At 36.5% G+C, this 25,178-nt stretch overlaps 1 protein-coding gene and 1 long non-coding RNA gene across 2 annotated transcripts; one reads left to right on the top strand and one right to left on the bottom strand.

The window, feature by feature from the left end:
* Positions 1 to 4,488: 4,488 nt before the first annotated feature.
* LOC145802760 (uncharacterized) lies at positions 4,489 to 5,025 on the bottom strand. Its single transcript, XM_082895533.1, has one exon. It carries the CDS (start codon positions 5,023 to 5,025, stop codon positions 4,489 to 4,491), a length of 537 nt encoding a protein of 178 aa, XP_082751659.1.
* A 4,904-nt stretch (positions 5,026 to 9,929) lies between these two features.
* On the top strand, positions 9,930 to 19,266 carry LOC145803291 (uncharacterized). The gene is made up of 2 exons (XR_014345403.1): positions 9,930 to 10,003; positions 18,714 to 19,266. It is a non-coding gene; the product is annotated as an uncharacterized LOC145803291 (long non-coding RNA).
* The last annotated feature ends 5,912 nt before the right edge of the window (positions 19,267 to 25,178 follow it).

Raw genomic sequence — 25,178 nt, 5'->3', positions numbered from 1 at the left:
ATTGTTTGCCCTCACTTGGAGCTAAGTAAGATCAACGCTGAAGACTGTGCTCTCCTGGCAGAGCTGCTTAAGTCTGTTGCAACTTTGATAGCATAAGTGTACTTGAATGGGATAAAGATATGAAGAGGTGTCTTACTCAGGTCCAGGTTGGTTTGAAAGAAAACAATTGTTTGCCCCCAGCTGGAGTTGAGTAAGACTTGTGCTGGAAGCTTGCTCCTGATAGAGTTTAGCTTAGTCTGTTTCAACTCTGTTTGTATGCAGCAGTACTAAAGTGTTGATGTGATGGTACTTAAGAGATTTTTTAGATTCAGAGATGTTTACTTAAGATATGTTAGTGTTGTTTCCACCAAGCAATTCCACTTGGCTAAAATCCAATTTAGCTGCCAAACATAATTCCACCAAGCAGTTCCCCTTGGCATGATTGAGTGCTAACCAAATTTTAATTCCGTTCAGTCGTTCTAAAACTAAGTCCATTTGGGTTAAGACCAAAGCTGAGTTCGTTTAATTCGCATCAAAGCTAATTCCGTTTGATAAACATCAAAGCTATTTCTATTTGGTTAGTACCAAAGCTAATTCCGTTTGATTCGTATCAAAGCTAATTCCGTTTGATAAACATCAAAGCTATTTCCGTTTGGTTAGTACCAAAGCTAATTCTGTTTGATTCGTATCAAAGCTAATTTCGTTTGATAAACATCAAAGCTATTTCCGTTTGGTTAGTACCAAAGCTAAATACAAAAAATTTGATAGTCTTGAGAGAAGTGGGGAAGCATTTGTGTTGGCCAAAAGGTAAAAGTCTTTACATCTTGATAGAGAAGTTGAGGTTTAATTCTATTGATAGTATTTCTTGAGATTCGCTACATTCCAGGGCCGTGGTATGGCTCGGCCTCTAAGATCCTCTAGGTAGCAAGCTTCATTTCCAGCAACAACCGTGACTTTGTAGGGACCCTCCTAGTTAGGCCCAAGTTTTCCTTCGCCAGGCACCCTTTTGTGATCCATGACTTTCCTCAATACCAGTTCTCCAGGTGTGAATTGCCTTGGAAAACTTTTTGGTTGAAACTCTTGATGAGCTGCTGTTGATATGCTACGAGTCTGATCACTGCGACTTCTCTTCAGCCTTCTGCCATATCCAGTGCTTGTGCAATAGCTTCCTCATTACTGGTGCTTTCAAACAATTCAAACCAGATGGTTAGGAGACCTACTTTGAGTGGGATGACGGCCTCTATTCCATAAGTCAAGGAGTAAGGTGTTTCCCCCGTTGAGCGCCATACTGTGGTTTGGTATGCCCATAGTACGTGGGGTAACTCTTCAATCCATTTTCCTTTTGCATGTTCCAGCCGTTTCTTTACTCTGTTGATAACGGTTTTGTTTGATGCTTCTGCCTGCCCATTACTTTATGGGTATCCTAGAGAAGAGTTCCAGTATTTTATTCTGAGGTTGGCACAAAACTTTTTGAAGATCTTTCCATCGAACTGTGTTCCATTATCTGCAATCAGTACCCGCGGGATGCCGAAATGCACTACTACGCTTCGCACGACGAACCGCTTTGTGTCTGCTTCTTTGATACTTGCTAGTGCTTTGACTTCAACCCACTTAGTGAAATAGTCGGTTGCAATGATGAAAAATCGTCTGTTCCCAGTGCCTCGTGCCAACGGTCCGACAATATCCAGACCCTATTGGGCAAAGGGCTATGGGCTGGTGAGAGGAGTGAGAGTTTTGGCTGGCTGATGGATTAGCGGAGCAAACCTCTGAAATTTATCGCACTTCTGAATGTATTGTTGTGCATCTTGTTGCATCCATGGCCACCAGTACCCATGAGTGAGGGCTTGGTAGGCCAGTGACCTTCCACCAACGTGGCATCCACAAATCCCGTCATGAATTTTGTAGAGAACATTTTCGACTAGATTTGGATGCACACATAAAAGATAAGGACCAAGATAGGAGCATCTGTACAGCTTCCTAGATAGTGAGATCCAAAATCGGGCTGACCTGTGCCTGATTTTGTTGGCTTCCATTTTATCTTTAGGGAGGGTGCCAGTTTTTAGAAAAGCAAATATCGGATCCATCCAGCTTGGCTCTAAGTTGCTGCAGAGGACTGGAGATGCAATACTTGGTTCTGGCACGAACTCAACCCAAATTCTTCTGGCATCCTTGGTGTCTATTGACGAGCCGAGGCAAACCAGAGTGTCGGCATGGCTGTTTTTGTCCCGACTGATTTGTTCCACTCGTATGGATCGAAACTTTTTGAGTAAATCTTTGGCCTTACCTGAGTACATAGCCATTCTTTCATCTTGTGTTTTATAGACCCCAGAAAGTTGGTTTATCACTAGTTGTGAATCGCTGAAAACAAGAAGTTATTCTGCACTAAAGTGTTCGGCACTACGTCAGCCAGCCAACAATGCTTCGTACTCTGCCTCATTGTTAGAAGCCTTCCAACCGAGCCTGAGAGCTTGCTCCAAAATAAATCCTTCTGGTGAGATAAGTACTACTCCTGCCCCCGAGCCTAGGTTATTGGATGACCCGTTGACATAAAGCTGCCAGATGTTTCCAATAAAGAGTTTCCATGCTTCCGAAGCGTAGTGCCTTCCCTGTTCGGTGGTGTGTGGCACCTGTGCCGAACTGGGATTCTTTGGATCGGTACTCTGGGTGGGAGCGAATTCTATGACGAAATTTGCCAAGACCTGGGCCTTGATTGCTATCCTTGGCTGATACCGAATGTCAAACTCACCAAGTTCTACTGCCCATTTTGTTGTTCAGCCAGAGAAATCTACTTGGCTGAATACAAACCTGAGGGGGAATTCGGTGAGGACATTAATGGTATGCTTTTGGAAATAATGTTGCAACTTCCTTGAGGTGATAAGCAACGCATAAGCTAACTTTTCCAATGGTAGGTACCGTGTTTCGGTGTCTTGTAAAGTCTTGCTAACATAGTACACTGGCTTCTGCTCCTTGTTAACTTCTCGAATCAACACCGTGCTTACGGCGTGATCAGAAACTGCTAGATACAGGTACAGCTCCTCTCCAGGTTCCGGAGTGGACAGAAGAGGTGGTGTACTGAGGTATCTTTTGAGACTTTGTAATGCTTTAGTACATTCAGGACTCCAATCGAACGCTGCCTTTTTCCTCAATAGTTGGAAGAAAGGCTTCATTCGATCTGAAGACTTGCTGATGAACCGATTCAAGGCGGCCGCCATTCCGGCCAGCTTCTGTAGCTCTTTAGCCTTTGTTGGTACTTTAAGCTCTTGTATTGCTTTGATTTGATATGGATTTGCCTCGATCCCTTTGTGAGTAACCATATATCCCAAAAACTTCCATGTTCCTACCTCGAAGGCACATTTCGAGGCATTAAGGCGAAGCTGGTGGTTATTTAGGATACAAAAAACTTCTCTTAGGTCTGCAAGGTGGTTTGCAGCGTGCCTGCTCTTTACTACCATATCATCTATACTAGCCTCCATGGTTTTTCTGAGTTGGTCCTTGAACATTCGAGTGATCATTCGCTGGTAGGTCGTTCCGGCGTTCTTGAGGCCAAACGACATTACTTTGTAACAGTAAGTTCCCCTTGGAGTGATAAATGTTGTTTTCTCTTGATCTGGACCGAACAGTGGTATCTGGTGATAACCATTATAAGCGTCCAGAAAGCTCATGTGCTCATGCCCTGCTGTTGAATCTCCCAGTTGATTGACGCGGGGCAGCAAAAAGCTATCTTTGGGGTAGGCTTTGTTTAAGCAAGTGAAGTCAACGCAAACTCTCCATTTTTCGTTCTTCTTTTTATTACAACTGTGTTGGACAGCCATTGTGGGTACTAAACTTCTCTGATTGCTCCCGATGCCAGGAGTTTTTCGACTTTGGCAATTACTACTTTTGTGTGCTCAACTGAGGATCTCTGACTTTTCTGTACAATGGGCCGAGCGGAAGGGTTGATGTTAAGTTTGTGGCAAGCAAAGTCTGGGTTCAGCCTTGGAGTATCATATGTTGACCATGCGAATACCTCCATATTTTCCCTCAGTAGTTCAAGCAGCTCAAGTTTCTCATTAGCGCCTAGCAGGTACCGATAAGGAAGTATTTTTTTGGGTCATCCTCCTTTACCAGGACTTTCTCCAAATCCTCTACCATCTTTTCCTCTGGGGCTCCCCCTACATCTTCTAAGACTGGTTGCTCGGCCACTTCCACTGTCTGTACCCCGTTGCAAAGTTGTTTGGCCATTAATGCCACCATGAAGCAATGTTTGGAAGCAACCTAATCCCCTGAGATTTGCTCTACTCCGTGTTCCGTTGGGAAATGGATGAGCTGGTGGTAGGTTGAGGGGACTGCTTCCATTTGGTGAATCCATGGACGCCCAAGTATGGCATTATAAGGGGAAGGTTTGTTAATGACTAGAAACTCTATCTGAAGGGTCTTCGTTCCTGCCACAACAGGCAACACTATCCTGCCAAGTGGCCATTCTGGCTGTGAATTGAAGTTAACTAACGGAGCTGCTGCTGGGGTGAGGTGCTACTCGGTGAGACCAAGTTTTCTAAACAAGTCATAATACAATATGTCTGCTACATTGCCTTGATCTACCAGGGCTCGTTTTACATCAAACGGTTTCCCAATTCCCACCGTTATAATTAGTGCATCAGTATGTGGGTGTTGTATGCCTTCTAAATCCTTTATAGTAAACGAAACAGTGCATAAGGAAGGTTTGGTTACTGAGCGTACCTTTTTTGATGTGAGCTCTACTGGCATGACCTGCTGAATTTGCACAGCCTTGGCAATCTCTTCTTTCAATGCCTCCTTGGGTTCCTGAGTCGCTGTTCCATGGATCACATTTATTATCAACCGAGGTGGGTGCTCAATGTTCGGTTCTGGTGATGGGTTCCCCGGTTCGGTCACTTCCTTATCCTGATCAATGTAATCCCGGAGGTGCCCAGCTGGTACTAGGTCCTCCAAGTGTTGCTTCAGTGCCCTGCAGTTCTGAGTCATATGCCCCCTATCTTGGTGATAGGTGTATTTGAGCTTCTGATTACGCCGAGCCGGATCTCCCAACATTTTCGGCAGCTAAACAAAGAAGGACTCTCTCTTGATCTTTTCCAGGATTCGATAGATCAGTTCTTTGAATACAGTCATGATGGCTTCATGAGATTTGGACTTATCCACCTCATTCACTGTAAGCCCTCGGTGTTCTCCTTGGTCCGTTCTCTTCTTGTGTCGAGCTGTTTGTTCTACTGACGCTACCTCGATGGGGATCTGATCATCTTTGAGGCGAGCGTACTGCTCAATCCTGGCACGCAAATTTTTCAATGCTGTGGCCGGGCGTTTGGTAAGTGATTGTCTCAACTTACTTTCCGGGCGCAGACCATGTTTAAAAGACATAACGACCGTATGTTCACTGCACACGTTTTCCTCCAGGTCGCTGTACTCTTCCCAATACCTCCTAGCATAACTGCGCAGCGTTTCTTCCTGCTCCTTTCGGAGGCCGAACAGTGTATCCGGCTCTTTCGGGATCTTAGTGTTGGAGACAAACCTGGCTAAGAACTCTTTAGAGAGCTACTTCCAGCCATGGATTGATCTAGCGGGGAGTCGATTGAACCATCAAAGTCTGGTCTCTCCCAAGTTGGATGGGAAAACTTTGCACATCAGTGCTTTATCTCGGCTCCATAGGGACATCATCTATCTGTAATGACTAATATGTGTTAGTGGGTCCGACTTCCCATCGTACGAAGTGAACTTTGGCGGGGTGAATTTCTTTGGAGGTCTTATGGCCTTAATTTCTGGGGAGAATGGTAAAGAGACGAGCCTATCCAGCGCTCGGTGCTCTCTTTGGTGAATGGTGCGGTCCAAATGATCCCGATGTTGCTCATTTTGCCTGTTACCGATCAACCAAGTACGAAGGTCTTGAGGAGGGTGTTCAGTCTGCTGGCTAACCATCTTCTGCCTCTTAGCCCTTCTCCGGCGTGACCCACGGGTGTGGCTGCTCCCCGCTTCACTCTATACCGGGATTGGCTGGCTTTGCTGCCCATACTCATTTCTGGGGAACTTCTTCACTGGTGGCTCTCTTAATAAGCTCCTTCGTCGTAAATGAGAGGGCTCTATTTCAGTCTTCTTCTCCACTGGATCACCCATCACCCTTTTGAGTTGCACTTTCAGCTCCTGTATCTCCATCCCCACGGAGTCTACAATTCGATCTCTGTAATCATTTTTCAGAAGAAAGTGATGAGAGGAACCTCCAGCAAAGGGCAATCGATGCTCAACGGATTCGGGAGTCCGGTTATTGTTTCCAGTTTGTTCTTCTAGGACTGTTGGGAGTGCCAAGCCTTTTTCCTTTGTCTTCTCCGTCAGTGGAGTATGTGTCGAAGGTAGGACGTCCTCAATCCCCATCACCGGAACTGAATGCAAAGCTCAGAGACAAAGTGTTCCACATTCACCGCACCAATTGTACGTACCGGATTCTGCACTAGATGAAAGTGGATCGGGGCTCCGCACTCAGCTGGACTATCCAAGGATTGAGGTTCCTGCCACAAGAAACACGGTAAGAGCTGCCCGGCCGGGGTTGGCCGGATAACCCTTCCGGTGTGGGAATCAGTGATCAGAGAAGAGGTGTAGAGAGTTTCGTTTATAGTAAGTGGGGTTCAGCTTAGATCAGTTACCTTCAATGTAAAGTCCATGTAGTATATATAGAGTTCCTTGCTTGTTTCTCAAGATGGTTTCATGGAGCTTTGGTGCTGCTAGGTTTCTTTTTTACAATGGCCCTCTGTGGGGGACCATCTGGCTGTTGTCAAGAGGTGGTTATACTCATTGTAGTCATGCTGATAACAAACCACATTCCTCTGGTTTTAACTGTTTTCGTAATTCTAGGGGGAGGGGACCAGCTGGGGTGACATCCTCCATGTGCATGCATTCATAGCTTCCACGTTTCTCTAAGGGATTTCCTCTGCTCGGTACCGTTGCGCCACGGCTCAGTACCGATGTGCTTCGGCTCGGCCTTTTACAAGATTGTTTATAGAGGTGGGTTGGTCCATTTGGATATCTTTGTATGGGCTCGGCCCACTTTAGTTCGGCCTATAGATTGGGTCTTGCAACTCAGCCCAGCCCAGCATCGTGACTGGACTAGCCTTTCCACTGCAGGTTGGGCCCAAGTGCTTGAGGACTTGGGTAGACTGTTGATCATGGAGCTGGGCTCGATTGGCTTGCCTATGTATTCATCTAACCGACTTGGACTTGGGCTTTAGTGGATTGGGCCGGCCCAAGGCTTGGATCCGACCCATTTCATATTTAGCCCCTTCAAGCCCTTTGCTTTACCATGTTGTGTATTTTGCTACCACAGCAAACTAAATCAACACGTGTCATATACTTGTGCCAACCCAACGTTTACAATTGACTAGTTCAAATATCAAACGAAAATTAAAAAAATTGGGCACTTCTTTCATTGTTTCATATTGCAGAGTATGGGTGGAGAGGTATCTACACAAGGTGATATGTATATGTTACTACTGGAAATGTTCATAGGGAAAAGACCAACTAATCACATGTTTACGGGCAATGTAAACCTCCATAGCTACATAAAAATGTGTCTTCCAAAGCAAGTAATACAGATCGTTGATCCCCATATCATATTGGAAACAAAAGAGGAGCCTAATGGGAGGCAAAGTAGTACGACCAACATTTCTAAGCTAGAAACTTGCCTCGTACAAGTCCTTCAAATTGGAGTTGCATGTTCTGTTGAACTACCAAGTGAGAGAATGAATGCTAAAGATGTTCTTATGGAACTACACAAGATTAGAAATGTATTTCTGGGGGTTAGGGGGGCAAGGGCATCATGATGGAACAAGGAATGATGCGTAACTATTAAGCCCCACATGTGTAGCTTAATTACTTTGCTGTTGTAGAAATCTCCCTCCCCCCTTTGTTTTCTGAATTTGTAATTGGAAATATGTGAAATGGGTTTAGTGTGGTATTGTCACCAACATTCATAACTAGTTATGATTGCTCTATGTTATATATGCCTTCTCCATCTCATTTATATTTTTGTTTTCTACCCTCACATAGTTCTATTATTAACCCAAAAGAAAAATGGGTATTGTAAGAGCTAAAAGGGCATATACACATAAAAATAAAAATAAAAATAAAAAATAAAAAAGAGAGAGAAGAAGAAAAAAAGTTTATTTCACTCTCATCAGAAATTATTTCCAACCAGTTCTGGCCTAATGATGTCATGGTAATAGTAACACAACTAAAACTAAGTCCAATGCAGTGTCCTATTATGAGGAAAACAAAAATTGACAAATACAAAGACCAAGATCACTCATGGCATGCCAATTTGGCTTAATTCATCCCTACAACAAGAGCTGACATTGATAAAAATTCATAAATTCATAAAAATTGGAACTAAACTAATAGATCACTCAGACATAGTATCCGTGTCACACAGGATTAGGATTTATTTGGAGTCTTAGCTCAATGTAAACATAATTGTATATTTATTTTTAATGATACATTAAATATAGTTTCATTAATTTATTTTATTTCTCTATTTGTGTTTGGTGTTTGTGCAAACAAAAAAGAGGAAATAGCAATTTAGTGGGTATTTTAAAAATTAATTACAAATTAGCAATAATATATATAAATATTAATAATTAAAATTATAAAAAAAATCATGAATTGTAATAATTTTGTCAAACCACCACCGTGTGGTAATTTTCCCAACAAGGTACAAACTAATTCATCAATTTTTTTTAATCAATTACTTACATGTGTTTAGAATCTACAAGTAAAAAAATTGGTAAATTAATTTGTAGCAATAACAAAACTATTATGCAAAATAACATATTTGATTGATAAGAATTTATTAATAATATGATTTTTTTATTTTTTATTAATCATATAATATCATTTCAAAAACAAAAGGATTAAAGTAAACCTACCAACGTGAAATTTCGAAAAAAATACTGGTGTTAAAAAAGCAAGATTAGGTACTTTGATGCTAACTGATACCAACGCCAAATTTGAAGAAGCTACATGCAGATCTCAATAAGTAGATTTATTGTCCAATAAGTACTGTGAGAATTATGACATTTTTAATCAAACACTATTAAAAAAGTCACTAATTGTTAATTTTCATCTGCAGTTTGAAAATTTTCATAAAAAATTTCACTAATTATAAATTTTAGAAGCAATTCAAAAAATCGTCACAAAAAAAAAAGTCTCTAATTTTCAACTTTCAGTTACAGTTTGAAAATTGTTACAAAAAAAGTCATTAATTGTAAATTTTTGTGACAATTTATAAAATCGTGACAAAAAAAGTCACTAATTATCAATTTTAGTGACATTTATAAAAAATCATTACAAAAAATTATTTTTAGGGATGATTTTAATTGATTTTATTTTCAATATGACCTGTTGGAAATTAAAGGGTAAATTACAAATATACCCCTTGAGATTTGATTAAATGCGAATCGTCCCCTATGGTTTTGAAAATTACATTCCACCCCTTGAGATTTCTAATTTCATAACAAATCGCACCTTTTATTAATAAATCATCAAGTCAAATAACAATTTTTAATGATGTTAAAAATATGTTTCAATTAATAATTTAGGTAATTTTATTATTGTTTGGGAGAGTAATTATGAATTTCATTTTTTTAATTAGTTCTGTTAAATAACAAAAATTATAATAAGGGGGTATTTGTAATTTTTCAAATTATATGGAACAATCTGTATTTTAAGTAAATATCAAGAAGTGTATTTATAATTTACTCGAAATTAAATCAACTGTTAGAACCTAGATAGTTTACCCGCCAAATTTCATGGACAATGAGGTAAAATATGATAATGTGTAATAATTTAGGTGTATTTTTATAAATACGTAGAAGTAGTAATTGAGGGTTTATGTTTCATAAATATATCTTCTGTTTTTTTTTGTTTTGTTTTTGTGTGGCCTTTATTCCTTGTTTCTTCCTCAATTAGGCGGTTCTCTCTCTCTCTCTCTCTCTCTCTCTCTCTACAATGCTCTGTTCTCTCACATCGAAAGGTATAAATCTTTCAGGCATGAAACCTTAAATTACATACATGAGGTGCCTATAATATCTGGCACAAGCAGACTAGCAACCTCAACAGGAGGATCATTCAAAAAAACAAAGGAATCTTGGTGTTGAACTCCTAGATTAGCCAAGCCATCAGCAGCTTTGTTGCCTTCTCTGGGGATGTGTTGGATGGTACATTTGCACCTTCGCATCCGGAACTTTGCATCTTCAAAGAGGACCCTATGCTGAAAATTTGGGCTGGATTCTTCTTGAATGAGTTGAACAACTTGTAGAGAATCACTCTCAACCATAATGTCCTTCAATCCTTTCTCTAATATGATAGTGAGGCCCCTATAAGCTCCCCACAACTCTGCTTCCAAGCTAGTGGCTTCCTCCAACCTCCCATGACAGCCATGAATCCAAGTTCCTCTCTTATCCCTGAATAGGCCTCCATAACCAGCTGGTCCAGGGCTGCCTTTAGAGCATCCATCAACATTAAGTTTAATTGTTCCTGCAAAAGGCAAAGACCAATTAATTTTGTGATGGAGAAGTTGACCAGTAAGGTGATCAGATTTGAATACATCATAAATGTCAGTGGCTTGTTGTTGAATGTATCTGATGGCTTCATAGACATTGCATTCTTCATTCCTGAAAAGAAGAGTTGTAGCGACCCTAATTTTGTTAAGTCATTATTTATTATTATTATGATTATTATTATCTTATTTTATTTTTTTGACTTTATTAATTGTATGGTTTATATGAGAATTTAGTGTATGGTTTAGTTAATGTGATATTTAATGAATTTAATGTTGTAATTAATAAATTTAATGTGTTATTTAACTAATTAATATATTTATATTTGTTATATAGAAAAAGGGAAATGTCTCGTAGCTCAAATTTTGTGGCTCAAAAGTGGCTCAAATGGCCAAAACGACGTCGTTTTGGCCATTTTTATGTTGTTCTGTACCCAAAACGACGTCGTTTTGGCCATTTTTATGTTGTTCTGTACTCAAAACGACGTCATTTTGGCCATTTGAGCCACTTTTGAGCCACAAAATTTGAGTTACGTAGCATTGTCGATAAAAAAAAAAGAGAGGTGTTATATATGGATATTTATATATATTTAATCTTATATTTATATTTATATATATTATAATGTATTATATAATATAATAGTATATAATGGTGTATTAGGTTAGAAAATAGATTAGTCAATCAAAGAAAAGTGAATCGGAGGCGCAGCAGAAACTGAGAGGAGAGAAGAGAGAGACGGCATGGAAGAAGAGGAGAGGAGAAAAAAAAAAGAAAAAAAAAAGTTAGGGTTTTGTTTTGATGGCTCTATTAGTTCTCCAAATATTTCTTGGATCTTTAAAAAAATATTGTGAGTAACCCACTTTCCTTGATCTATGTTTAATTCGCTGTTTTATTTATTCATTTATTTTTATTTGATTGATATTAGTTTGATTTTGTTTTACATAAAGATGATTGAATAATTTTAATTATTTTGATTAGTTGTGGATATAAGATTTAGGGTTTATAGATGATAGATTGATTTTAATTATTTTGACTAGTAGTGTATGTAAAGTTTAGGATTCTTAGATAAGTGATTGATTTTAATTACTTTGATTAGTTGTATAGGTAAACTTTAGGGTTTTTTAGATGATTGATTAATTTTAATTACTTTGATTAGTTGTGTAGGTAAAGTTTAGGATTTTTAGATGATTGATTAAATTTAATTATTTTGTTTAGTTTGTATGTAAGGTTCAAGGTTTTTAGATGATTGATTGATTTTAATTATTTTGATTAGTTGTATATGCAAGATTTATGGTTTTTGTATGGATTGATTTTATAATTGTAATCATACTCATGATTATATAAAATTAAAATAAATTTAGAATCCATAGATATTGGTTAGATGATGGATTGATTCATTGTTTTTATTTACTTATTTATTTTATTTGATGTTGGATTGATTTTGTATTTGTATGTAGATGATGAATTGATTTTAATTAGTTTGATTAGTTGTGTATGCCATGTTTAGGATTTTTATATGAATTTATTTTATAATTGTAATTACACTTATGGTTGTATGAAATTAAAATTAATTAGGAATCCATAGATAAATTCCTTATACTCCACCATGACTCCATGGATTGTTGTTTTATTTGAGTGATGGTGAGAAAGAGTGTATAAAAAAAGTCAGGATTATGAGATTTATTTGAATGCCTTAGGCTCGGCATTGTTATGTTTATTCTCATGTGTGACATCTTGTGTATATATATATTGTTGCCTCGTTCTCATGAGTAGACGAGTGCTTTGATTTGCGCGCGTACGTATATGCTAACCATCCGGGGAGTGTGAGTTAAACTCGGGACGATATCTCCGTGCAAGTTTGGCTTCAGAGTGGTGTTAGGTATACCGGAGGCACATGGGATATATGTGTAGGCCGGAAGGGGAGGGCCGAAGTGGTGGAGTTAAGGTACAAAGAATTTAATTATGAATTTATTAGTATAGTGTGATTGGTATTGATTTGTACATGATAAAAAAATAGTAAACGATCTCGATAAATTATGAAATTTAAGCAGAGGCATGTATACGTGATTTTGGACAACTTTTGTGTTTTAGCTTTTTATTAAAAAGATCGATTAGAACTTATAATTAGATGATCTTGATTATTGTCGGTTTGATTCATTTTAGCAAGGCAGATTTTAGAGGATGTTTTAACCCACGAAACGAGCTCATTTTTGTTGGTTTCGCGTAAACTGAAGTAAAACATTATTCTGCACACTTTTTGTGTTTTGAAATTTTTCGAAAAAAATCATCTTAGGGCAATTTTGGTTCGTTTTCAGGTTCAGATTTTTCGATTGAATTCTGTCTAGATTTTTATATCAAGTTTTTCTCTTAACCTGTTCAGGTTCTGTTAAATTCGTTTGCGTTGTGTTTTAGGAAATTTGATTCTGTACAACTTTCGTTCTTTGAGCTTTGATCAATTCGAATTATTTAAGTATGAAACAGTGTAATTTTATATTTTTTTTCAACAAATTACTTATGATTCAATTATACTAACTTCATTTGTTTTGCAGGATGGTGGGTCTTACTAACTTTTTATGCAGGGTTGACCCACCATATTTTTATTTCTATTTTGCTATTTTATAATCAATTTATATTTCGTTGTGTACGGACAAGAAACTAAATGCCGCCGTATCTCGGGAAACTATCCATTCGTCTCGGTACGGCTGGAACTACTTGTCTTGTCCCGTGATAAGAATTAAATGTATTTTTGTCTGTGTCTGGTGGACACGTGGGTGTTAAATCTTGTACTCATACCAGTATACTTGTATACTGACCCGTTTTGTCTCTTGGCAACTCGGGTGCGTTTTGTTTGAGCGCAGCCGAGCTTCATTTGCAGGTTTAGTTGAGGCTATGGTGGTGACAAGAAATAACTGTGATCGTAGGACATGTCGTTTGAACTTCTTTTATTTTCTTGAGCTTAGGGTTGATACTAATTTATGTATTTTTTTTATATGGCTTTAGTATTGGAATAATTTGGCATGGTTTGTAACCGTACTTTATTTAAGTTGTTTGGACTAGTTGTTGCTACTTTAATGTTGGAGGTATTTGATAGTTATGAAATTGTGGTGTATGGTTTGGTTGGTGTTTAGTTTTTTTGTTTCACCCCTAGGATTTGGATGATGGAATATTGATTGGGGTTAGTCCTAATTTAATATTTAATTGTCCAAATTTTGGGGCGTGACAAGAGTATTTCTATCTTTCCAGATTTTCCACACAGTCGACAAAAATACAAGACTCCAAGGGACTTGATAAATTATTTTCTCTTGACATCTCAAATTAGTTTGAAGCCACTGATTCCGGGATTGATGTGCACTAGTCTGCAACCAGTTAAGGTTGCGAATAGCAAGCCAAACATCCATAGATTTAGAACAGTCTTTAAAAAGGTGGCATAAGTCTTCTTGGGCTAGATTACACATGGGACAGCTGTCATCCGTGGTCAAGCCTCTAATTTTTCTATGGTAGTTGGTCAAAATTTTCTCATGAAAGAGCAACCAGCAGAAGCCCTTAAGTTTTTGAGGTATTTTTTTGTTTCTAGATCCAATGCCAGCTGACATTATCACTATCCTAATCCAAAGTTGTTAGGAGGTCGTAAGCAGCACTAACAGTGAAGTTTCCAGAAGGAGCTCCTTTCTAGTGGGGGTTATCAGGTACCTCAACAAATTGAGGTAGATGGATTTGGGATATGTCAAGTAGAATGGACTGAGGGATGAACTCAGTAAGTGAATCAAGGTTCCAAGACCCATCTTCCTTAATAACCTCAGCAACTTTCAAACAGTTAGAGGTATGGTCCCCTGGGCATTAAGATGCAATAGTAGTCTCTCTACACCACCAATCATTCCAGAAGGATATATTCTTCCCATTACCAACTGACCACTTTATACCTTTTTTCAAGAGATCTTGGGTTTTGATGATGCTTCTCCAAGTGTGAGAAGCCAATCTGTTACTAGGCCAATCCATCAATGACTCTTTGTGAAGATACTTATCTCTGAGGACAGTAGACCATTGAGTGGCCTTGTCACTGATTAATTTCCATCCAAGCTTAGTTAAGAGTGCTAGATTGTGGTCTTCAGCTCTTTTGATGCCAAGGCCTCCCTCTGGTTTACTCTTGCATACTTGTCTCCAATTAACAAGATGGACTTTCCTCTTGCCAGGAAGGTCATCCCAAAGGAAGTTTCTGTTGAGTCTATTAAGGTGTTTGCACACACTCTGAGGGAGTTTAGTAGTTTGCATGATATAAGATGGTATGGCTGAGGTCACAGATTGAATAAGGGTAGTTCTGCCAGCTAGGGAGAAGGTCTTGGCTTTCCAGGTGGATAGTTTGTTTTGAACTTTTTTCATGATGTCATTAAACATACTCCTCCGAATTCTACTGTGAAGAAGAGGGACTCCCAAGTACTTGCCCAGATTTTTAGTAAGACTGATCCCACAAAACTTACTCAATTCTTTTGCCTTTCTACTACTCACATTTGGAGAGATAAACATTTTTGATTTGTGAAAGCTAAGTTGCTGCCCAGAGATGAGACATAATTCATTGATGGTACACATAATGGTCTCACAGTTAAGTTGGTCAGCTTGTGCAAATAGAAGGAGATCATCAGCAAAAAACAGGTGTGATATAGATGGGCCCTCACGAGCTGCTTTAAGACCATTCCACTGTTTTTTCTCAACTTTGTATCTAATCATATTGGACAATCTCTCCATACAAAGAACAAATAGGTAAAGAGATAAAGGATCACCCTATCTCAAGCCTCTGCCAGGTGTGAATTCATCCAATGTCTCCCCATTCCAAAGTAAAGAGGATCTAATGGAAGTAACACATGACATAATAAGATCAATCCAGTGAGAATTCAGATTAAATTCCTGGAGGGTATCTCTAAGAAAATCCTAGGAAATTTTATCATAGGCTTTTTCAAGATCTAATTTAAGAATAAGGCCACCATGTTGACCTTTCCTATGATAAAGGGTATGGATTAACTCTTGGGTTATAATGATATTATCATGGGTTGACCGGCTAGGGAGAAAATTGCTTTGGTTAGGACTGATAAGATTATGGAGAAGGGGGCGAAGTCTGTTGACAAGAATTTTGGTCAAAATTTTGTAAGACACATTGCAAAGGCTAATAGGGCGAAATTGCTTAATGGTTTCAGGGTTATCAGACTTAGGTATAAGGGCAATGAGGGTTCTATTGATTTCAGGGGGTATAGCCTTTTCAAGAAAACAACTTTTGATAAAGGCACAAACATCCTGATCAATTATGTCCCAAAATTTATGGTAAAAGATGGCCTGGAAACCATCCCTGCTAGGAGCTTTGAAGGCATTAATATGCTTAGTGGCTTTCCAAATCTCATAATTAGTTAAATCCCTAGTGAGCCTGTGATTTTCTTTAGGTGAAAAGGTGTGAGTAGCAATATTATTCCAATGGCTAAGTTTAACAGTAGGAACAGCCTGGAACAAAGCTATAAAGTAATCTTGGATGTGAGTTTTGATAGCTTGGGCTTCCATTATCCAGTTACCAGTATCATACAGTAGGGAATCAATTTTAATTCTCTTACGTTTGGTGATAGTAAACACATGAAAATATTTGGTGTTTCTTTCGCCTTGAGTAATCCAATTAACTCTAGATTTTTGAAACCAAAGGATCTCCTCTTGCAAAAGGGTTTTATTAAATTGACAAATAAGGTCTTTTTCCAGTAAAAACAGGTTATGGGAAAAGTGGTTAGCAAGAGCTTTTTGAATTCCTTCAATGCGAGATAGAAGACACCTTTTTCTTTTAAAGATATTACCAAAGATTTCCTTATTCCAAATAAGGGAATCATCGGCAACTTGCAGTAAATTAGTACTTAGAGATTGATTATGATCCCAAGAGGAAGAGATCACATCTCTGTATTGAGGGTGTGAAAGCCAAGCTGCCTCGAAACGAAAAGGGCGATTACAAGGAGAAAGTTTAGAGATACCTTCAATGTATACAATGAGAGGAGAATGATCAGAGTAGGTCCGAGGGAGGTTCTGCACTGTACCATCCGGAAAGAGGGTGCACCATTCAGCATTGCACAATGCACGATCCAAACGTTCCATAGTATTAGAAAGGCCTTTCTTATTGTTCATCCAGGTGAGTTTAGGTCCTGAGCAACCAAGATCCATGAGACCACACCGGTTGATTTGGTCTAAGAATCTATGGCTGCGAGCCTGTTGCTTAGACGAGGTGAAGCTCCTCCTTTCATGGTTGCTACTAATTTCATTAAAATCTCCAGCAATGAGCCAGGGCTTGGTCATAGAGCTGGCTGTGTCTTCCAAGTCATGCCAAAGATTTTTTCGGAGTCTGGTGTTGGGGCTTGCATAAACTACACCCAGCACCCAGTCCTCATAATTTTTCCTTTGGACCGTGGCTTGAATCACTTGGTGGTTAGCAATATGAGCACTAACAGAAAAGAAAGGTATAAATCTTTACCTGTCGATATGTATATATATGTAATTGTAATTTATATCTGAGCTCTAAAAGTGAACTTTCATATGTTAATTTTCACGTAAAAAGCTATATAAGTTCCCAGAATCTTGGAGATAATCATTGTCAGTCGAAAATCCAATATGTAAACAAGCACACATGTATATGTATGTATACACGCATGTGTGTATTTTCTTGTAGATTTGTAAGTTATATATGTATATATGTATGTATGTGAGACCCTATATTTGATTTTTGTGGTTTGAAGGCATGCTTTTTGGTTTGCGGATTGATTTAGTTTATAATTTGATCTGTTATGTTCAGGTAGGGGTGTATATGCAATATAATTTTGTTATTCTAGTAATAAATGTTTTAAAATGCCCCCAAATTGACATTTCTTAACCATGATTAAGATTTAAATTTTTTAGCCCTAGTTTCTGCACTTGGGTACACTATTTCAATCTCTTGAAACAATTGATGTTGTAGTTGTTTACTAATATGCGTAGGAAAAATATTTATACTGCTAATCACATTTGACAAAGGATTGCTTAGAAAAGAAATAAAAAATTACAGCAGTTGAGCTGTCAATTTGGGAAAATATGTAAACATCACATATATGGGTTGAAAATCATGAATGAAACCTTGGTCATGGATGAGGGAACCAAAAGTGAGGATGAAACCAGTTAATGGTATTGTGTTTTTCTTATGAATATCAGGCTTATCCTAGAATTCCCTAAGAAGCTAACTACAGATCTATATAAAGAATGAGCAGAATAAGATATTAAAGAATTAGTCTTCTCTCTGTCCTCCTCCAATGCGCAGGCAATCGAACTTACGGAATTCAATCTCTCAAGCAGAGTATTCCCTTTCTTTGGTTCTTGCACCATTTGTGATCATCTACTTTCTTCCAGTGGAGAACGGACAGACCTTTCCTGTCTAGTCGAATGAGTCAAAGTGATTTTCTTGGGAAAATTATAAAAAACAAAAAAAAAACAAAAAAAAAAAAAATCCTAAGATTTGACTCTTGTAACAAAATAAACTGGGTTTTTAATTCTATCAATTCAAACCCTAAACTTTTGATTTGTTTTCAATCTAAACCATTTGTCTTTTTTCGTTAAGTAAAATTGACCCCCAAAAAAATATTTTTTCATCATTAAACTCAACGAAAAATGATATTTTAGACATTTTATGTACACCCACATTGAGTTTAATGTCTAAAATATCCTTTTTCGGTTGGTTTTACATACTGAAAATTGACTGATAGTATAGATTGAAAACAAATTAAAAGATTAGTGTTTACATGGACAAAATTAAAAACTTAGGTTTTTATTTTGTTACAAGAGTCAAACTCTGGATTTCTTTTTGTCGTTTCCCCATCTTTCTTTCTTCTTTTCTTTTCTATGAGTTGATTATAGAAATCATTAGATATCCCCGCTTCAACTTGCTGTTTTTTACAATTTGGGGTTAATGATGTATCGGTGAGTGATCATGTGTTATAATAAAGGACGATTTGTTAAGCAAATTTAGGCCACGAAGAATTTCAATTGGAATTGAATGTGTGATCTGCTGATTTATTGTTCTTTTGTTTCCTTTTGCACATCATCCTATGATTGATGAACAAGGGGACAATAGTATTCAATGCTCATGCAATAATTCAATATTAATTTCGCTTCAATATGGTCGCTTTTGAGCATGGACCATAGTTTTTGATGTGAAGCTTCTGCAAACTGCGTCAAGCTGACTGAGGAAAATGATTTCCGGTTTAATCAATGCCAATCCCATTGTCTATGAAAAAAAGGAGCGTCAAACTAGAACTGCACCGGATGATGTCAACGAGCATGTTGTGGAGCCCATTGACCAACTAGAAATTTTTTACATCATTTGAGTTTGATTATTCCATTTGATGCTCTGTCATGTCCACTGTGTTTTGTCAGTTATATATCTCACAAATTGTAGAGGTTTTTTTGCAAAGCTTGGTGTTGAAATTAAAATTCACTTGTATGTAAGTGTATTAGAATTTAGAAAGGAATATGTTGTTTAGAAATGTTGATCAAATAGGACTACATGGGTTGAAGTTCCTATTCAGCGAAGTTTTGCTGCTTGTCCATATATCTTGCCCCAAGAGGCATAACAAAGGGAGCAGAAGCAATTGTAAGGAAGCACGTGCCGCTATGTGGGTCAAAACTTTTATGAGTATGTATAACTTCTGTACCAACTTTTGAATATTAATGACATGTTATAGAAATTATCTTGAAATGCATCTTAAATTTAATATAAAATTTAATAAATGTGTGGTGACTATCTCAGCGCAACTAAAATAAACAGTTTAAATTATTAAAATTTAACTTGTGGTGAATCTCACGAGTCTCTCAAACTATCTTAGATTTAAATTTTCTAATTTAAAAGAAATCGAACCCAAATTGAATAATGAGCTAGCATAAAATGAGTTAAATCAATGCACAAAAATTGAAATTTGGGTTTTTCAGCCACCTCATTGGAGTCGGGGGGAAAGATATGGGGGGATGTATCACCATCTTTTACGTTATTTCTTATAATTTCTTACCAAGTCACATGATACAAACAGAGTGTTTAAGTTTGTGTTAGGTGTCACTTAGATGATTCTCTAAGTTTTAATTTTGTCAAATTTATTCTTAAAATTTTTAATTTGAATTAATTCGGTTCAATTTTAAACGGAAATCATTAACAAAATGATATTGAAATGGGAACTCGAGTTTCTTTCAAATTCAAATGTGAACTTGAGATAACTTGAGGAGCCCGTGAAGCCCATCGAAGACTCCATTTCTATGATATGAACTTTCATTTTGCAGGATCCTTAGTGTATATTATCCATAGTAAAAATTAAGTTGATTTGATAATCATCATAATATTTTAATTTATTGTGTTTGTTTTAAAAATATGAACAGCAAGTATGCTCTTTAAAATAAACTATCCGTTTTTTTGGAAATAAACTCAATCAAATAAAAAGATTGCAATTATCAAAATAATTTAATTTTTTCATAGATGATATGAATAAATTGATATATAAAATAAACAGTTTAAATTATTAAAATATAACCTGTGGTGAATCTCACGAGTCTCTCAAACTATCTTAGATTTAAATTTTCTAATTTAAAAGAAACCGAACCCAAATTGAACAATGAGCTAGCATAAAATGAGTCAAATCAATGCACAAAAATTGCTGTGTGTCTCTCACATTCATATTTTAATTGGCATTAATTAACACGTCAATGTGCTCACTCATATTATGCTGCAAAATTCTGAATGTTTTTATAAGCTTTATGCTGTGTTTGGTTTGAGAAATTTGGGAAGAGATTTAGAAATGAAAAGAAAAAAGGTATGTACAATATAGGTATGTTTTATTCATATTTAACCTACCTTTTCCCTTTCTCTAAATTTCTTCACAAATCTCCCAACCAAACACAACATTAATGTTTAAAATTAAACTAACATAAGTCTATGCAGTGTTGGGATCTATTACTTTATATTAATATTTTAATTAATAAATAATATAAGATATATTAATTAATAATCAGTGTATATAGTATTATTTCAAGAGAAATCACAATATGTTTATTAACTTATGTGTCCACACTGGATTAATTTAATAGTCCTATCACTCATGGAAACAAAATGTAGTCATATTTGTGAATAAATTTCCCAAATTAACATCTGGTTTAGAATCAACAATCTACCAATTAATAAGAAAAGTTATTTCATGTCACATCTAGTAATACTACAAATTGATCTGGACATCCACTCCAATAAATTTCACATAGGCCCATATAAAGGGTACAAGGCTGGCTACGCTTGGGTGTGGGATGAGGAGAATCAGGAATTTGTGGACTGTTGAGCTTAGAGAGCTAACCTTCCGTTGCTACTAGCTGCAGAGGCAAAGGCATGTTTTGTGATTTTTGTTATTATATTTTATGATATTTTGGCTTATTTTGAGAAATAGATTAAAAATTGATTTTTTTAGGTTTTTTTTTTTTTTAATGTACAAAAAAATAGAGAAGTGATGTAATCTAAAAAAGTCAAAAAACTAAAAAAATTAACATTTAATCAACTTCTCAAAATAGGCCTTTATTGTTATCTTTTTTGAGTTTCTATGTATTTCGAAAGTTAATAGGTCAATGGTGGATGCAACACATAAACTTCACAAGGTCTGTAATGAATCTATGTTAATATATCTTTTTATTTTCTGCTTGCTCAAAAAAATAATAATAAATGATCTATTTACCCTATCAATAACCCCGTGAGATTTTGCATATACAATTATAACACTAATGAAGTTGGTTGTGGAGTGGTAAAGATGGAGAAATGATATGAAAATAAAATAAAAATTCAAAAGGAATTTTTGAGTTGAAACTTGAGAGAACAAGATAATTGAATAAAACTCTTTGCCATTGGGTGAGAGCTAAATATTTTGTAAGCTTTATCTCATGTCAGGACGTTGTGTCTGATTTTATACATTTTAATTTTTTTTAGTTTTGGTTACTTTTTAAGATTGTCATTGCCTAGAAGTTATTTGGTGGTCTTGAACATGGCCAGATAAAGCATTGTAATTGATTCCGTTTGGGAAGTCGGTTGGCTTTTTAGCTTTTTGACTTTTTTGGCTATTTTAGCCTGGACTTAAAAACTTGGTTTGGGAAGGGTTTTTTGGCTTTTTGGCTTTTTTGAGTTTTTTTGTGAGAGAAGAATGTAATGATTATGGGTTGGATGTGATGTTTTGTTTGTTATGGCTAAAATAGCCTATTTTGTTTTTTGTGGCTAAAATAGCCAAAAAAGCCTGCAAACCCACTTGCCAAACACAGGCTGAAATGGTAAGATCTATGGTTTTGTACAGTAAATGAACTTGATAATTGATGATTTATTAATAATAGAAACACATAGTGCTCTTGAGAGATTTGTTGGAAAATAATGATTTTATAGTGATTTAATGTAAAATTAAAGTGGGTCCCAACTATTGGTTGAGGTGAGATCAAATGAGATTAGATTCTTTATAACAAAATCTTTACATCATAAAAAGAATAACAAAAAATAATTGAGAATTGAATGAGAAATTGCCTCATAAAATTGATTTCATGAATGAGGTATTGGGAATGGTGTATAATCACCTATCCCACATTAATTGTAGAGGAAAACATTGATGGGTATAAAGCCGAGTAGGAAATAAGGCTTAAGCCCGGTTACACAAAAATGGTTTCTTGAACCCATATAATTATAGCCCTTGGCTTACAAAAAATACAGTCACAACAAGACGAGAACCTTGTGCTCTCAACACACATTTCCACGCCCTTAGTTAGACGGAATCACTACATCTTTTCCTGCACAAAATCCCGTAGGGTGAGCATAAAGCCGAGTAGGAAATTCTTAACAAAGTATATACATTTTATACAAGTCTCACGAAATGAAATTCACATGCCATGCTATACTTTTTGAAAGAAAATCACATCTCTATCTTTTGAAAACCAGTTGAAATTTCAGCAATTCAAAAGTTATCAATTTAGTTCAAGGGGCGGTAAACATGACTCAGGTAATCCCTAGATTGGTGTCTGCAAGTAGGCATAATTAGCACTACCAAAACTCTACTTTATCGGTAACTAACCGGAAGGCACGTGGTACCTCATCTGCGCGTGTTTTTTATCTTTTACCCTAGACACTCAGGCCAACTTAATCAATTTCATCTACACCACCTATCCGGACTTACCAACGTATTTACCCCAAAGCAATTCCATGAAAACTTATTTCACAACATTCTTTTCTCAATACAAAAGTTTTCAAATCTAGTATTCAAAATTTATTATAACAAAATGAATTGAAATGCCAATGCAACAATTATCAATGCAATGCAACATCTCTTCCATTTTCAATTCTTCCACACAACTTTTCCATTGTGATCACAATTCCCATTCCTCTTTCCAATGCAAATCTCACAAGATAATTATATATCCGTTTATATCCATCAAAAGAATGACACATTTCCACATTTCAAGCATTCTCAACAATTTAGTCTCTTCATGACTATATTCACATTTTTGAGCAATAAGTCTCAAAACCAACTAGTTTTCATATTTCATAAAATTTCCCATTTATATCCACAACAAAATAAAATTTCCAACCATTCATTCATTTTAACATAATAATAGGTAAACAACCATAACCTTCAACATCCCTCTCAAAAATCTCAACTTTCTAGGTTTTTGCCAAAACTAGACATTTCTTCATCTTTTGAAAGATTCCATCTCTAAAACATCTTTCCTCAACAGTATAGTTCAAACTCTCAAGAATTTTTAAGCAAAGACAAGGTGTAAACCCACTTTTAAGATCACCAATACTCTTGAGCCAAAATCAAATTTCAAAGTTCATCCAAAAGAGTTAAAAAAATCAACAAACCTTGCAAAAATATATATATAACTCTAAGAAAATCCCTACCTCAAGTTTTGAAGAAGAAAAGAGATGAAACCCCCTAAATCAACGATGTTAAAACTTGATCTCCACCGCACAAAACGTAACCCTCGAGAAGTTTTCCAACTTTGATGAAGGGGCTATGGGTAAAAATCTAATGGATTTAAAGAAACCAAGGTTTTGATCTTGTTTGGTGTAGGTAAATGTAAAGAGAAGGAAAAGAAATGGTTTTTTAGACAGAGAGAGGTATACAAAAAGTGATATACACGCAGTTCAAGAAGAGAGAAAAAGGCAGATTTTCGGACTTAGACCCGTCTCGTATGTGCGGCACCCATTCCCGCACATGCGGCAACCCCCTCTGCACGTGTGGCTCTCACCCCGCATGTGACACTGTTCCTCTGCACTTCCCTCCGCACCTGCATATATTGTAGTGTTGCACCCTGGACCTCCCTTGCTTTCTGCACATGCGGCCTTACCACCCGAACGTGCAGCCCCCCTTCCGCACGTACGGCCTAAGCCCCCGCACGTACGGCTCTGTCCTCCAGTAAGGAAATTTTTCGAATCAACTCAAGACACTCCAGACCTAACCTCGCACCTTCCGAAACAAGTGAAACTCGGGATTGAAATAAATAAGAACGATAGATTTTTGGGAGGAAGTTTTCAAAAACAACGAACCCAATAGTTAACAAGACCACACATTAAAACCCGATATTCTAACGAAAGTAAATTCAACATAACTCAAGAGGACAAGGCAAACAACGTACCCGGTCACCACAAAACCAAACCAACACAGCAAAAAAATAAATAAAAATCATTATTGGAAGAAAATTCGTGCCTCAAATTTCGAGGCCTTTAGCATGGTCATTTAATTTTTAAGCTTTTTTAAGAGGTGAAAAAAGATGTGTTTAAGAATTATTTTTTTTACAGTAGTTCTACATGTACTAATTAGTATACTGACTAATATAACAACATATGTTATGATATTATTATTGACCACATTCATTATACAAATTACAAATACTAAAAATTTCTTAAATTATGTCATATTATCAATTAGTATACTAGTTAGTACGCTAATTGATGCATATAACATTATTCATTTTTTTTAGTTGAATAAATAGTTGTAAGAAAAAAAATAATTAATTGATATATACGATATGACCCTTTGCTAACGGGGTTGAATTTTTAGCTTTTTGGCGATGATCCCTTAATAACACAATAAAGTACGGGAAAAGAGAAGAAAAAAAAAATTATAGCCCTTACATTTTAACCTTTGTATTATTTTGGTCCTTATCATTTTAATTAACTTAATTTTGATCATTAATCTTAAATTTTGTGTCCCTTTGGTCTATCAATTAGGAATTTTGAAAGAAAACGGATACTAAATTTGTTCAGGTTAACTCACTAAATTGAACAATTTATAATTTTTCTATAAAAAGATGACATGCGATACTTATGTACGCATTTTTCATTAAAAAATAAAAATAAAAATTAATTGAATCAAATTGAAACAAAATCATAAATTTTATATCAAAATCGAGCCAATCAAAATTTAAAACAACCCCCCCCCCCAAAAAAAAAAAAAAAAAAATCCCTAGCACTATAAATACATATATTTAGCTCCCCCCTCTCCGCAACCCAAAAAAAAAAAAAAGTCCCTAGCTCTATAAATACTTATATTTGGCTCTCCATTAACGTGTTCAAGTTTATCAGCTCCATTTCTCATCATAATAATATTCTAT

Source organism: Camellia sinensis, chromosome 11, assembly GCF_055761805.1.
Source record: "Camellia sinensis isolate YWXY chromosome 11, ASM5576180v1, whole genome shotgun sequence".
Lineage (NCBI taxonomy): Eukaryota > Viridiplantae > Streptophyta > Magnoliopsida > Ericales > Theaceae > Camellia > Camellia sinensis.
This window is presented reverse-complemented; position numbering and strand designations above follow the sequence as displayed.